General features: G+C 37.9%; 1 protein-coding gene across 5 annotated transcripts; it reads right to left on the bottom strand.

Moving 5' to 3' along the window:
- Window positions 1-5,875: 5,875 nt before the first annotated feature.
- Window positions 5,876-15,439, bottom strand: LOC136828781 (uncharacterized). Of its 5 annotated transcripts, none has more exons than XM_067087004.1 (5): window positions 15,234-15,439; window positions 9,605-9,748; window positions 9,041-9,211; window positions 8,132-8,219; window positions 5,876-8,026 (listed from the first exon to the last, which is right to left on the bottom strand). In XM_067087004.1, exons 2-5 carry the CDS (start codon window positions 9,700-9,702, stop codon window positions 6,881-6,883), a joined length of 1,503 nt encoding a protein of 500 aa, XP_066943105.1. In that variant the 5' UTR covers window positions 9,703-9,748; window positions 15,234-15,439; the 3' UTR covers window positions 5,876-6,880. The 5 variants fall into 5 exon arrangements, with proteins under 5 accessions (XP_066943105.1, XP_066943109.1, XP_066943106.1 ...); XM_067087008.1 differs by having other exon boundaries at window positions 15,388-15,437; XM_067087005.1 differs by having other exon boundaries at window positions 15,203-15,413.
- Between the last annotated feature and the right edge of the window lie 1,491 nt (window positions 15,440-16,930).

The following is a 16,930-nucleotide window of genomic DNA, read 5'->3' as shown; positions in this document are numbered from 1 at the left end:
TGTTTGATGATTGGGGGGTGGATGATCAACATACCAATTTGCAGCCCTCTAGCCTCAGTAGTTTTTAAGATTTAAGGGCGGACAGAAAAAATGTGGACAGAAAAAAGTGCGGACGCCCAGACAAAGCCAGCACAATAGCTTTCTTCCACAGAAAACTAAAATGCAGAGAATGATATTATTTTAACTTCTTTTATTTTTTATCAAGAGGACAGTTTATGATAGTTCGTGAGGATAATAGTACTAATAATTTAAGTCAAACATTTTTTCCACTCTTTAAGATATGATTTCGTTACTGTTTTTCGAGGTTGTTAGACAGATATCTATGGAGAGAGAGGGAGAGAGAGAGAGAGAGAGAGAGAGAGAGAGGCGGGGGGGAGGGGGCAGAGAGAATTCTTATTGATTCTTATGAAAGGGTTAAAAGACCGTTAGATCTGTCTCTGGGAAGCTTCCGCAGAACAGACTGTCGAGAAGTGAGAAACAATATAAGCACAAAAGGAGAGAGAGAGAGAGAGAGAGAGAGAGAGAGAGAGAGAGAGAGAGAGAAAAGCATAAAGAATTTCAGTAAATATCTCCGCATTACACCGTGTGTCTCCAAAATCCGGGAAAAATGTCGTGCGGAGCGATAAGCCATACGCGATAAAAACGTTCCTCTGTTTTCTGCCTTTCACGATTATTTTCTCTTTTCCGGGAGATTATTATTTGTTTCTTACAATTCCTCGTTTCTCTGGACAACAGAGAGAAGTTTTCTCTTTTCAGAAACAGCTTTCTCTTCTTTATTTAATATCACTGTCCTCAAGACTATGATAGTACTAGTACTAGTTTGTTGGACTAGTACTAGGTCTCTTTGGCTCTACCCAACATGGCTGCCAAAGTCAGCATTGTGAAATGTCATTCTTTTAGTCTCTCTTGAAGTTTTTCGTTCATTCCTAATCGATGATTTTATTATCTACGATTAAGGTCAATGCCCAATGCACCTAGAGTGTCCATGAGAGCTCGCGCGCGTCGCCAAGACCTTACGCCCTACGGTGTAATCTTTAGACCCATGTGGTGTAGGTCTATCTCTTACGGAGTTGAGTCTTTGTATTGTTTCTTCCGCCATTCGGGCTCTGTTCTTTAACCCTGGGCAACTTTTTAATCCCATATTCCTCTGTGTCTCTTTTTAATATTGCACCCATTGACTTCTTGTTGTGTATCTCCTCTCTCTCTCTCTCTCTCTCTCTCTCTCTCTCTCTCTCTCTCTCTCTCTCTCTCTCTCTTAATATAATTCAGCTGAGGCACATCTTTCTGGTGAAATATTCTCTCTCTCTCTCTCTCTCTCTCTCTCTCTCTCTCTCTCTCTCTCTCTCTCTCTCTCTCAATATAATTCAGCTAAGGCACATCTTGCTGCTGCTGCATGGGTGTGTGTGTGTGTGTGTGTGTCTTTAGTACATCTAAAGCACATCTTGCTAGTAAAGGTCTCTCTCTCTCTCTCTCTCTCTCTCTCTCTCTCTCTCTCTCTCTCTCTCTCTCTCTCTCTCAAGACTGCAACCCAGTGTATATGTGTGCTTTGATGCATACACTTTTCTCTCTGTGATTTTTGCCTCTTCCTTGTATGCTGTGTTTTTCAGATCAGCTCTCTTTCTCTCTCTCTCTCTCTCTCTCTCTCTCTCTCTCTCTCTCTCTCTCTCTCTCTCTCTCTCTCAATATATGTAATTGTTGGCGGGAATATGCGCTGGCTACAAAAACCGTTATTGCTAATGTTAGCAGTTTCTGCTCCGTCATAGGTGGCGGGAGGCTGCCTTCGTATTATGAGCTGGGTCGTAAAGTCCCTCTCCGTGACGCCCCCTCCCTCTCTCTCTCTCTCTCTCTCTCTCTCTCTCTCTCTCTCTCTCTCTCTCTCTCTCTCTCTCTCTTGCCAAGGGAAGAGGGGTCAAAGTTTTTCGGCCTTTATGTCCACCAATAAAAGAAGAGAAAGTGGGAGAAGAAGAAAGCATTGTTCGTTTTCTTTTTAGTACTACTTTTTTTTTTCTCAGTCTCTCTTTAATACTGCACCCAGTGACAAATTTACTTTATGGTATGTATGTTTACCTCTGTGTGTGTGTGTGTGTCTTATACATTAGCCTATACATAAAGCACATTTTCATGTTAAAAATCTCTCTCTCTCTCTCTCTCTCTCTCTCTCTCTCTCTCTCTCTCTCTCTCTCTCTCTCTCTCTCTCTCTGTTCGCGCGTGTGTGCATGTGTTTTTATGTATTAGTCTATACATAGAGCACATCTTGCTGGTAAAACTCTCTCTCTCTCTCTCTCTCTTCTCTCTCTCTCTCTCTCTCTCTCTATATATATATATATATATATATATATATATATATATATATATATATATATATATGTATGTATATATATGTGTGTGTGTATATATATATATATATATATATATATATATATATATATATAATTACACAAAATACTTATACACTCTCTCTCTCTCTCTCTCTCTCTCTCTCTCTCTCTCTCTCTCTCTCTCTCTCTCTCTCTCTCTCTCTCTCTCTCTCTCTAAACCAGGCAACTTTTCAACAGGCATAAACCGCGCCGCGTGGCACAGGCTTACCGAAATCATAATTCATAATGATTACTGTTGCTGTTATTGTTATTGTTTTTTAAAAAATCAATTTCATATTATAATTTATTTCATTAGTTTTCGTTTTATTTGATACGTTTTCTTTCTCATTAAATTAAAGAAAACGTAAATAATTTTTTACGGTAACTGCAATAATCCAAACTTTTGTTTGTTTTTCCACTTACAGGAAACCGGCAAAATGTCAGAGTTTTGGCTTCGAAATTTTTTAATTTTACCATTTTTTTTTAATTTAAAAGTTGCATCTGAATTACATTGCCTTATTCGTATGGTGCAGGTTATATTTTAGTTTAAAACATTGTTGAACACACGCTTCCCAGACTTAAAATCACTTCAGATTATTATTTTGTTGTGTAGGCTATCATAGCCTTCTAGAAAATTTGATACTAACTTATATTATATCAGAATAAATGTTAAACTGCAGCAGAATGCAGTCATTGAGGTTGTTATCAGTAATAAAATAAAACCTAATTTTTGGAACACCTAATCCTGGAACTTTTAATTCAGCCGAGCTGAATTAAGCATGATAGATCAACTTTATGTAGATAGGCCTACTTCTCTGTACATTCTCCTTTTAGCCCATTAAAAATTACAGTTTGGAAATCTATCAACTATAGTCAAGCAACAGACGAGGGTTTGTTTAACTACTATCCATTTCAGGGATCGCGAGTCATCGTTTTTCTCAAATATCTTTCAAACTAATCATTTGATCGAAATGGTACTTGGACATGTAATGATGGAAATCCTTCTTTTGAATTAATGACAATACCCTTCACAATTGGTGGAATGGAAAAACGAACTGGTTTTCATCTTATCAAAACGTTGAATTAACCACTCGAAATTGAGATTGTCTATGATCTACTGTGCGTACGTAAGTGCGTAGTTGCGTAAGTTCAAATTTCACTGTTTAAGATGTTGCCATAACACGGAATAGTGTTCTTTTGTATTCTGACCTTGATGTAACAGCAAATTATCAAGAGTTGTTATGGTAATGTTACGTAAGTTGCACCATGATGAGCTTGCATGTGGTTGCAATGCCACCAACCGTAGGCTAAGATGTGCGATATTCTTCCATAATTTTATGAATATGTTAATTCTTGAGTTAAATTCCACCTATTATGCATGTAAAGCCATGTTAACTGTGTAATGTAACAGTTAAGTTCGGCATGAGTACAGTATAGCCTAGGCTAAGGACTGCATGCTGTTTGGCACAAGATTGCTGTCCTAAATTAACTTTTCGTATTACAGGAAACCAGTATAAGAACCAGTGTAAGAACCACTACAAGAACCAGTTCAGGAACCAGTTCTAACAATTATGGAGGGAACACTAGGAATAAGTTGTTTACACCATGTATCCTCCTACTAAGACATTAAACAAACCGCAGGAGTCAGGATTCGTCCGTCCACGACGTCAAGTACCAGTTCAAGCTGAGAGTAGTCCTGGGTTTATGAACCTAGACCGGTGTGTCACACTTGTATTAGCCTATGCCCAGGATTGAATTGTTATGTATAGACTAGTCTGAGTTAATTGTCCTAAAATGAATGGTAGACTCGGAATATAAGTCAGGACAATTGACATATCAAGCCACAAGTAGTAATAACAACATTATCATTAAACAGTTATTACAGACACAGTGTACAAGACACCTCCCACTAATTTTTGGTAATAAAGTGCATTGTCAAATGGTGTTAGTTAAGGCGTTTGCTCTTGACTTACATTGTGTTGTCAAGCATCGCCAAACTGCATTCGAACGTCCTTTATCCCCATCCCGTCCCTTCCTCCCCGCCCTACACCTCCTCATCCCTCCCTCAACCCACTTTCCTGACCTCCCCATCTCTGCCCCCTTTCCTGTCTATAGGGGATAGCGGACGTTCGATTGCGTGGAATAGTCCTGCTGACTCATGCGACTTTCCATTAAAAGTCAAGAGAAAACGCCTGAACTAACACCATTTGACAATGCACTATATTGGAAAAAATTAGCGGGAGTGTCTTGTACACTGTGTCAAAGTACCATTTCGATCAAATAATTAGTTTGAAAGATATTTGAGAAAAAGGATGACTCGCGGTCCTTGAAATGGATATTAGTCTCATTCATAGCCTGCTTCTGAAATAGGCCTGGTTAGAGTAATAGCGTGTATGCTGATGTCATATTTGAGATTAATATTGCAAGTAATTCCGAATATGTCGTCACTGGTTTGACAAATTGACGTAAGCCATTTTTTCCCCCAGTTCTGAGAAAAAGGACTTCAAAGATTTTGATGTTTTTCAGAGCTTCTAATTACCTCATCTTGTGAAGACATTTAGTTTGAAAATGTGACAGCATAGATAGCTGGTGTTTTGATATGTTATATAGAGTATCAAAAACTGAGTCACTTTGGCTGGAAAACTCAAAAACTTTTTTTTTTAAATGGGTTACAGCCAGTTCGTCAAAACAGGGAATACACATTTTAGGTATCTTCTTGCCAACAGTGGTCAGCATCTTGCGGTCAGACGATCTTGGTGTGAACCTGACAACGTCAGGTAGTGGCTTCCGCCTTATGAACTTAGGATATCGTAAGATCGTCAAGCGTGGGAGTTCATCTGGTAACTATTATTATTATTATTATTATTATTATTATTATTATTATTATTATTATTATTATTATTATTATTAATCACAGCATGAACCCTTATTCATATGGATCAAGCTCACCACTGGGGCCACTGACTTGAAATTCAAGCTTCCAAAGAATATGGTCTTCATTTGGAAGAAATAACAGGAGGAGATAGGAAACACAGAAAGAAGAGATCAGTTATTAAGAACGAAACATGTTAACAAATTAATAGATAAATGGATTTTAAAAAAGGAAGTAAATTATGAAAATACAAGGAAAATTGTTTTCGGTTAGAAGAGCGTTGCATCTTCGCTTGGACTTTTGATTTATACAAGAACATCCTTGCTTTGGGGAAGTTAAATCTAAAGACTACAGTGACAGAAGGAACAGGAATGATGCATATGACAAGATACAACCAGAAAAAGATATTAGTTAGACTCACTCCACCACAAAAGCTTCAGGGGCATGAAAGATCAACAAATTCAGGACACCCTACAGCAAAGAACTTGAAAAATGGCAAAGCATCGAAGAATTCAAGGTCTACCACTGAGTATATTCATCCTGGCATACTTTGGCAATATTATTTGGTGCATTTCATGAGGAGCCAGGAACTGACAAGACTTTCTTGCTCCAACACAGGTACAGATGAGGCTAGTGAGACATTATCTGCACACTAAATCGATTTATTCCTTTATGAATGAAATTACATTTTGATTTTAAAGAACATAGTCAGTCTAATCATAAAACAGTGCTTTGGTAAGTGAATACTGTATATATAACTTCTAGAAGTATTACCACACGTATTTTATATACTTGCTCTGGCCTAGAGTATGGGTTAGTCAGACAGCATTTGTAATTTGGGTTAGACCTTGTCCAGGACAAGAGGACTTTTACTGGAACTGTAAGACTCCTGTTTTGCATATTTTCTACATATTACGTACAGTATATATCAATAACTACAGAATACAGACGGAATGAAAAAGATGCAAATATATTTAGATTAAAAAGTAAAACCGTCTTTTAATGTAGAACCGTTGTTAGTTTTCTAAAAAGAAAACTACTGAGCCGGCTGTGTCAGTCCGTCCGCACTTTTTTCTGTCCACACTTTTGCTGTCCGCCTCAGATCTTAAAAACTACTGAGACTAGAGGACTACAAATTGGTATGTTGATCATCCACCCTCCGATCATCAAACATACCAAATTGCAGCCCTCTAGCTTCAGTAGTTTTTATTTTATTTAAGGTTAAAGTTAGCCATACATGTGCTTCTAGCAACGATATAGGATAGGCCACCACCGAGCCGTGGTTAAGTTTCATGGGCCGCGGCTCATACAGCATTATACCGAGACCACCGAAAGATACATCTATTTTCGGTGGCCTTGATCATGCGCTGTAGCGGCTGTACAGAAAACCCGATTGCGCCGCATTTTTTACTTGTTTTATACAGAAAACAATGGACCAGCGGCCCAGCATCTACAGGCTACGCAGCCAAGGTCATCGACAAGACATGGAAAAGTATAGGATTCAGCCCAAAAAGAACAGAATGAGGTGATTCTTCAGGAATGGAAGGTCCAGTCAATCAGGGAAAAAGGAAATAGAAAGAGATTCCCAAAGTTTTTGGCATTGCAGGAAGGAAACCTGTAATTTTCACCTCAGAAATCAAACACACAACCATCACCACCCATCACTGGAAATGGACTTCTGTAGAACTGAAAACAATTCGTCCAGTACCTTGTTCACAGTAGTCTCTGTGAAGTAGTTAGCGTCATAGGATACATTATAAGTCGTTCTCCCTCGAAAAGTCACCACAGCATGTAAACTGCTGTTCATGGAATTATGTACACATGAAATCGAATCCACTGCCGTTATCTGAACATGGTCGCCATTGTTATGGAGTAGGGGAGTAAAGTCCCCGTGATTTGTCAGACTGTAATCGTGGAGTGCTGGTCTAACCGTAGTTATGTAGTCATAAGAAATTTGGTCAATTTTTTCGACCATTTCTTGGGCGAGATATTGCTTCATCATCAACTTGTCGTTCAGGGCGAAGCGCACGTCTTCATCAACTCTTCTGGAATAGTCCCAGAAGTGCTTTCTGCAAAAATCATCTACCACTGAGATGTAAGACATGGAAGACCTGAAAGGCCCCAGATGAAATGTGTCAGTTGGTCTCATGTACCGACGGTAATCTGTGTACAGATTACAAGATACCTCATAAACATCTCGATTAATCCCCTTCTTCTCCACAAGGTTTACAATGGCTATGTTCAGAGCAGCCATCAGGGCGCTGTTAACTGTCACCTTTTCCATCTTACACCTCTGAAGAAGCTGGTCAAGAAATTTGGACTCCATCACCCTCTGGATGTTCTTGGTACAGGGTTCTGCTTCAACCGGCCTTGGAAACGCCTGGAAGAAAAGTGGGACTTCATCGGGCTTGGGTCGAGTTTTCAAAATGGCTTCAGTGAGGTGCTTGTCATGTGCCAGACTGTCCTTAATCTGGGTAAGCTGCACAGAAATTTCATCGTTGTTGGTAATGGGAACAATCTCCTCGTCGCTGACAGATCTTCCAGCAGCTAAGCCGTCCAGTATCACAGCGATCCATTTCATGACGTAAGATAAACTCGCGCCATCACATATTCCCATGTGCCCTGAGGCGACAAAATCATATTGGTGGGGAAAGTGTTTCTTGACCTCTGGAATGAGGCAAGGTGCATTTGGCTTGCGACGAATAACCCTGTATTTTCCTTGAGTAAGTCCAGGATCTTTAAAACCATTCTTTGTCATCTGGCTTAAAACGTCGGCCACGTCTCCATCTTCCAGAACCTAGAACACGGAAATTTTCAAGATTAGAACGTGAGTAAAATAAGACAGAAGAAAAATATGAAGATAATTATTAGAAGGTCAAATGAAACAGTTAGTCCTACTTACCTGGAAGTCCAACTCCAAGTTTGGAGGCTGACAATACCATAGCTCTCCTTTGTAGGGCAGGAGGCACACACCAAGCCATGGAATCTTCCTAAGTGATATAAACATAACACGGGTGACTGTCTTACTTTATTCATCTTAGAGGAATGTCATCATGATTATCGTTATCATTCATATACGCTCATTATTTTTCACACTTCTCTCCTCAGTATTTGGTGTGTGTGTGTGTGTGTGTGTTAACAGATAATTGTGGAAGGATAGGTATTCTTTAGATAGCTAATAAATTATTGTAGACATAAAGTCAATGAGTTAATTTCCAGAATGGACCTTCCTCTGCACTCTGTTTTGTCATGACAATTCAGTCTACGTCTTTATAAAAAAAAAAAAAAAGTTTATCTATGTAACAAAGAGATACATAATTTTTCACTGCGACCAAGTTTGCTTGAGTAGTCTCTTCACAGTTATAGAAGAATTAATAGGAAAAGACAAAAAAATATTAATCTAACAATACAAGTCATAAAAACACTAAGCAACTCTACACTTGAGTCGAACTGGTCAGGAATCTTCAAGTGTAATGTGGCAACTACAGATTATGATAGGTAACTGTTTTACACATATGGACACGATGCTCACTAACTGTCAGGTCTTAAGCCTAACTGTGTTCATATCTGTCGCCCCAGATCATCCCCCATACTTTACTGTTTGGTTCCATCTCAGTCTAATCATCAATCTTCAGTCTCCAGAGTCTATAGGTTCTTCAGGAGGTTGCCTTTCAATCATCCACTGAGTCTACCCACGGGTATTCTTTCCACTGTACCTTCCACAACCAGCTGTGGCGATCTGTCATCTTCCTTCAGTTTCTAAGAGCCTCTGAAATGTAAAAATCAAAGGTTTTGGAAATGGACCACCAACCTGTGAAGGCATTCAGCAGCCTCTCTGAATAAGTCCTGACTCAGTGGTTTAGTGCTGTTAAAAGTGATGCTGTAGCACCCCACTCCATAACCCTTATCATTGGCCCTGTGTACCTCCTTGGTCCCATCACTGGCTCTCCACAACCACTTGGTGTTGTCTGTACTCTCCCGTCTGTCCAAAGGTAAAGGCAGAATATCAATATTTGAACACTGAGGATCCTGCCACTGTTATTTAATTAAAGGCATAATTTTATTAGAATTTGGTGTACTGATGGAGTCAAGTGATAAGGCCTTACTTGCTGGCTGTGTACATTAAATTAGAGGATTGAATGATATGCTTATCACATTGTAAGCTTGTGCTATCTTTGCAAGTAAACATCAAAAGTGTGGTTCTTTAGCAATACAAAATTCTGAATAACTTTGAATGGTAGGTATGCATCAATTTTACAGTCATTTTTTCTACAGTGATTGAATGCGTTGGACAGAGTCTCGACAAACGCCAGCATTAGAATTCTAGTGATTACATATGTCAGTCACAGTCAAACTGACAGAAAGTGCTCCATACCTTGACAGATAAATATTAGAAGAAACTGAGGCAGAACCAGCCTTCCAGAGCTTTCCAGTTATTCTCTGGAATGTTGTGCTTGCAAAAACTGCTGACATGTCAAATCAAGATACGTTTCCACAGCAGACGAAGGGAATTAGATAACTGAAAGTGAATGTGTTTGTTTGTATAGAATGAAGCAGTGGTCTGAACCGTCAAATATCACATTTAGTCATTAGCAAATACTTTGTGCACCAAACATTTATTTATGCCATGAATCTGTCATAAAATCTTTTTTTTTTTCAGAATGATTATCAGTAACTTGTGTTATTCGACTGTTGCCATTAATTCTAAGACAGGTACTCAAAATCTACGTACATCAAATATACCTCAAAGTTCCTCTTATCTCACTTAGGCAAACTTCTAAAATGAGATATTTGGATGGAACAAGCACAGTATGGCAATAATGCACAGGTCTACAATCAGCACCACTCTTCTCCTAACTGAGCTAGGGTGCTGATTTATTTTAATGAAGCAAATTTGTGCTTATGATCAGGGCCGTTACTCGGAATTGGAGGGCCGAATTAGAGCATTTTTTACGTTTAATATAAAAATTATTTTACAAGTGAAAATTTTCTGTTAATATAGTATGCATAATAATGTGAGGAATAATATTTCCTCATTCTCCATATCATGTTTTCGGTAGCGGTTTATTCCCCATAGAATACTTACAGCTGATACCGCATATGTATCGTACTGAACCAAATATTATCGTACGTGCACGGTAGCTATCTCACGCGTGGCTTGTCGTGGGCATCTGCTTCAGATTTCACAAAAGAAACATAAGATTGTTTGCGTTTTCTTGTTTTGCTTTTGTTTTTGTTTACCGTGGTGTGTGTCCGTGCGTTCGTTCGATCTGCGGTTATAGTACACGCGATAACATTCGTTATCCTCCGATAACTAATGTGGAACCGGTTAGCCAAACTCGACGACATCACCAAGCCTTTTATGTTATCTTATCTCCTTATTAGTGATAAGGGGATGTCTCTCGTCTTTACAGAGCTCTCCCGTGGACCAGCCTCACTATACACATATATACACAATAATACATACATACATTCATACATGCTCACTTGTTTTAGATGAACCTGTTTCTTAATGACGGCCTATTTTTGTACATATTTTTTGCTGAAACTGTTTTTTCAGTTGTTATTTTCATCTACAGTTTAATATGTTTTTTTCTATCAGTTATCCATCACAAAGATATCTGTAATAACTGATGAACTGCCAGAAAAGAAAGAACGAAAGACAGTTAGAAAGAGAAAGTTAGAAAAACACAAGAACCTTGATAAATCACTAAGAATTAATACCAGGATGAGATGCAAGAACTCTGCGTATACTTTCAAGTAGGGATTATCTGGGATTACGGCGGATTAGAGACGCATCGAGCTGAGGGATTACCACCACAGAAATATCTGAAGGGAAGATTTAGCTCGATATTGTGAACCAAGGGGTGTGGGCTGGATATTCACTGTGAAACTATGGGCTATACTAGGCCTTTTGGAGTGGCAGTGAGTGAGAAAGTTTTTTGCAGCAGACGCAATTCAGGACAACATATTACCCTTTAATACAAGGAACTTTTTTCCTTCCTTCGAAATATAGTTCAAGCGATTCCTTACAAGTAGAAAATAAGTAAAAGAAGCCATGAGGACTAACACTCACGGTCTCTAGACCAAATGGCTGAGGAAGATGGCGGAAAACCAAGTGTCAGAAGGAGGAAAAGTTATGATAGAAGAAGAAAATCATTACTCAATCAACAAAGTTAAAACCCCGCCAGAATATCACTCTAGATCACAGGGACTTCTCACAAGACCAAATTTGTTGTAGACCCGTGGGAATTTGACATTCCCAACTACATATCTGTAAATATATCAGTTTTCTTTATAGATTTTATTCTAATACATCAGATATTTTAGTTTCTTTTACGAATTTATTCTAATAAATTGGAATATTGAGTAAAGACTGAAACATTAGGAAGTAGTGGCCAGCTTTTTAAAAAGAGAAAAGTAGGCCTATAAGAAATAGAAGACGAGAGAGAATGCAAAGTTTAATGCAGCAGGAGCTCTGAGGACGTGGTTCTTGGAAGAGATCTCTCTCTCTCTCTCTCTCTCTCTCTCTCTCTCTCTCTCTCTCTCTCTCTCTCTCTCAGATCAGTTCAAAGTAACAATGGTCACAACAACACGGAAGTTAAATTCCAAGGTGACTTCACAATGGAAAGAGAAAGAATAACAGCCATTGAATTGATGACAAACATCAGCCAACTATGCTTGAGAGAGAGAGAGAGGTGTTCTTCTGTTCATCAGAACATCCTTGAAAATGTTATTGGTTATGCTTCAAAGTAACTAATTGCAAGAGCAGATCTAAGCTTATTATTTTTGTAACCAGAGAAAAGTCTGCAGTTCACTCGACGAATGATCGATAAGAAGACACTTGACTGATAGCAACATCTCAAGTAGAGAGAGAGAGAGAGAGAGAGAGGTGAGGAACTGAAAAATTTACAACCCTAAAACAGATTAACGAACTTTCTCACTTAGATACAGGCCTAGAGCGTTCTCAGTTAGATATAGGCCTAGCATTTCAGGCGACAACAACTATGCAATCTATTCTAACAAGAGAGAGAGAGAGAGAGAGGGGGGGCTTGGGAAAGAAAAAAAGCGTCTACATCCCCGAAACAGATCACCGAACTTTCTCGCTTTGATATAGGCCTAGCATTTCAGGCGACGAAAACTATGGCCCCAGTTCTAACGAGAGGGAGAAAGAGAGAGAGATGACTTATAAGTAACACACCCACAGTCTACCAGCCAATAGCAGGTTTTATTTTATATTAAAATTACATTGATGATTGCAAGTTGTAACAAAATTTGCTCATTAACAGCTTAGTCCTAGAAAGTCACAAAAGAGAGCTAAACTTTGTACCAAAAACCTTTTTTCTCTCTTATAGTTTATTTTTTAATAATGACTTCACCTATGCTCCGCGAAAAAAAAAATTTACCATAAGTTTAAACGATAAACAATCTTAAATTCTTAATAATAAAATTCTATATGGTCTATGCAAGAGTTTTGGACGAGAAGAGACGTGTCAAAGGATTAGGGTTTACGCAGATGCAAAATGCAATTAAAAAATAATAGTTTACTCCAAATACCTTGTCAAATCTTGCCTGGCTTACGCTAACATACTCCAACTCATATTCTACAGAATACACAGAAGTAAGAATAGTATGAAGTCAAAATGAAGTCAATATAAAGTAAAAAAAAAAAAAATATATACATTTCTGTACAAGATCTTCACTCCAGACCGATTCAAATGTGCTCGAAATTCCTTGTCAAATCTTGCCTGGCTTATGCGAACATAGACCAAGTCTTATTCAATAGAATACGCAGAAGTAGATAATATAAAGTCGAAATAAAGTCAATACAAAGAAAAGAAATGTAAATAAAAAGACATTTCTGCACCGGATATTAAATTTACAATGTTTCATTCTAGACCGATGCTACAGTACCGGAACTATATAGGCCTAGCTTAGGCAACTCTATTCACAACACATACAGCTGAATTTAACACGTCCTATATTTAATTCAGTTTACTGTTTTAGTAGCGAAGGATCATTCTTATTATAATTATGACCCTGAAATTAATAACAGCATTCATTTTCTAGCAAATATAATTGAAAATACTTTATACAGAAGTGTGGTTATATTTACACATGTACGAACTTTTGTCGTGATCTTTCTCCAGCTGCTGCATTACTACATTTACCGTACTTGCCGCATCCTTTTGGTGTACTTGAATAAATCCAAGGGAACTTTCGGAGGATCCAAGTAGTAGCTCCGCGGAGGCGATTTCCTTCTAACTTGACTTTTTCTACCGTTTTTTGGTTGCTAATTATGGATTTACCTTCATTTTTTGTCGCACGAATGTAATTAACCTGTAATTAACCCCTGAAGTCCATCCAACAAGGGGTTTCCATACGCGATCTTCACCAAGCAGAGAACGGATACGTCTGTTTGGAACGGTTCATATCCCGTCCGGCAAATGCAACAACTTCTTAACGTATGGGAACCCAATACCCCCGAGCCAGTACTAAACACGACGAAGGGACATTCCATTTGGCAGAAAACAAACAAATGCACCGCCTGTATCAGAAGCCCTAAAAGTGTAGAAAAAACCAGTTTCCAAGATAAAAACAGGCGCAGAGCTAATACTTAGAATTACCAAACTTTCTTTCACGCAAACTGTTTTTTCTTCATAGTTTATCTCTACATATCTTATGATCTCTGAAAAATTAAAACATACAAAAATGTCTTTCTTTTTTTAATTCTATTACGGTGTACTAAGTTTTATCAGTACTGTATGCATATAAAGGAAATCAAATTAACTCACTTTTTCTTTCGTTATGTTTATACATGTATATATTCATGGAAAATTGTGGAGACTTTGTTTAAGCAGTATATCTAGTTTAAGTAACCAATTGGTTCTTAGCCACGTAAAATAAGTCTAATCCTTCGGGCCAGCCCTAGGAGAGCTGTTAATCAGCTCAGTGGTCTGGTAAAACTAAGGTATACTTTACTTATGCTAGCCTGAGCATGCTGAGATGATGGAATACCAGGCGCTGCGCTCACGCAAAACTTACCCTTGCAATAGCCGCTTAAGACAAACTAGCAATCTCTTCCTAGTCTAGTATTAGTAAAATTGAATTAGTCTACCTCTGGAGCCTGGGCTTTGTGGCTACCGTCTGTGCTAACTTTTTCATACCTTGGTTCTCACGGGGATTATAAAATTGTGAAGTTGTATTGACAACTTGACAATGTCGTTGCGACTGACGTCTTTTTCATTCGAGAATGAAAAAAGTTGCATAAATTAAAATTTCTTACTATATTTTTCGTTGCAAAAGATAAATAAATAAAATACTTTATGTACTGATAATAACATCAGCCTCAGCTTTATGAAAATGCAGAAATAATTGTAGTCTGCAGTTCGTTATGCACAAAAAATGCTCCTGAAAGAAAACGAAACACTATATTGATGGGGGTAACTATCCAATATCTTTGCACTGACTCGCAGTCACTGAACCACTTATTTTATAAGTACGTAATAAAATTTGATAGTATAATAATTAGCACATAATGATTACATTTATATATAATGAACATTAAATGAAGTCAATCTTCATTAAATATAAAATATATACTGAAAACTCATAATAACTTAAAGATTCTAAGTTACTGGTTTCATTACTCCATTTCCCCCAAAATAGACACTTTCCCAACTTCAACTTGGCGCCCCCTCAATGCCGCGCCCGGGGACGTATGTTCTCCCCAGCCCCCATCACAACGCCTCTGATATATATATATATATATATATATATATATATATATATATATATATATATATATATATATATATATATATATATATATATATATATTATTCAAAATTAAGCAGTTGTCCTGTTCGGTGACTCAAGAGAGAGTATAAGACAGTATTCACTGACACAGTCATATTCAAATTGATGAATTACGAATGAACAATTCGCAATAAACTTCTGCAATGCTATATACTTATAACAACCACACAGAGGAGTTCACGTACTCCTTGAGCTTTTTAGTACGAGTGAATTCTGATTTTGTCTAACTTATTTTTTTCAATTTTCTTTTTTTTTTCTTTAGCCTGTCACTTGTGTTAGTCTTTCTGCCTGAAGATGTCGCCCTCTGATTTTGATGAATAGCACCAGGTTACGTTTTACTTCAACACAGAAGAATTTATGACTGCATTACAAACGCTCCAAGGACAGCATTATAGAATATCTACGTCTGGCAGACATGCGTGACTCGACGGGGATGTGCTATCGTACTTGGTTTGCAAAGCACTCCACATTAAAGCGTTATTTAAGTTTACTTTTTTTATTGCTTTCTTTTTATGTTAAGGTCAATCCAGAGCTGAAATGACGATTAAATTGAGTAGAAATAGAAAATAGAACTCGTCAACTCCGGAAGAACACTGGACTTCCCTCCCGAAGGATGGAAAATCATCGCGAATCGGATTTTTTCAAAATTTGAATGCTTCGGCGGTTAAGGGAATAATCACTCACTGTTACAGCAGTGCTGTCGAAGTGTGGAAATGACGTCACTAATACGGGTTAGTTGTCCACATTGTGATCAGGCATGTAGTGTGGAATCCACACGTAAAAATTTCCACACTTTTAACTTAAAAATTATATGCTAGTCAAAACCTAATAAGTTATGAAATTTTTTTACTATTCTATTATATAAGCCTCACACACAAATATATATCAGAATAAATGTTAATATTATTCTTTTTAATTTGTGGATGCGTTGGGATGTTTATCAGCTTTTGCTGCATGATGCTGGCCGTTGATTCATGTGCAAACCAAGATCTAGAAAAAACTAGACGTGGTGTAAACTCACTTTTTACTAAACTGGCTCCAGCGCTAACCCGCCATCAGTTACCTATTCTAAATTATTTTTAACTTGCCCTCAGCAAAATCCACATTTATTCTCTTTCATAATACTATTGAGTATTCTTATTTTGCTAGTTTTAATTGTATATTTTCTTAAAGATTGTATGAAATATACTACCATTTGGTAGCAAATTATTTTTCAGCGATGAAATTCACAACTTTGCAATCATCATCATCATCCAAGTGCCATATCTCCAAGGACGTCGGCAATCATGGCTCGCCACTCCTCTCTATTTCCGGCTCTCTGCAGCAACTGAACTGCAGACATTCTTCCTCCAGTCATTCTCACCAACCCATCCATATATTTTTGTCTAGGTCTTCCTCTCGGCCTACTTCCATTGATTTTACCAGTGAGAGAGAGATGTTCTAGTTCTTGTCTTCTCACTATGTGACCCACAAACCTCATTTGTCTACCTCTCACTGAAGCCAAAAGTTCTCTCTCAATGCCTGCTCTCACTAATACCTCCTCATTAGTTTTCCTTTCTGTTCATGATATTTTCAGCATCCTTCTCCAAAACCACATTTCTGCAGCCTGTAACCTCTCCTCGTCTGCCTTCCTCAAGGTCCAAGTTTCACAGTCATACAACGATACAGACCAAACAAAACATTTCACAAACCTCCTCCTTAGATTCATAGATACTTTCGAGTTGGTGACTAATTTCTTGATCTTACCAAATGCATCTTTTGCCATGGATATTCTCTTCCTGATCTCTTTTTCGCATTTTCCATCACTTGTGACAGCGCATCCTAAATAATTAAAACTATCGGTTTGTTTAACTGTTTCAGCATTAATTCTTATATCTGTTCT

The sequence above is a fragment of the Macrobrachium rosenbergii genome, chromosome 43, assembly GCF_040412425.1.
Source record: "Macrobrachium rosenbergii isolate ZJJX-2024 chromosome 43, ASM4041242v1, whole genome shotgun sequence".
NCBI classification, from domain to species: domain Eukaryota; kingdom Metazoa; phylum Arthropoda; class Malacostraca; order Decapoda; family Palaemonidae; genus Macrobrachium; species Macrobrachium rosenbergii.
Note: the sequence above shows the minus strand (reverse complement) of the source record. Positions and strands in the feature narration are given on the sequence as shown.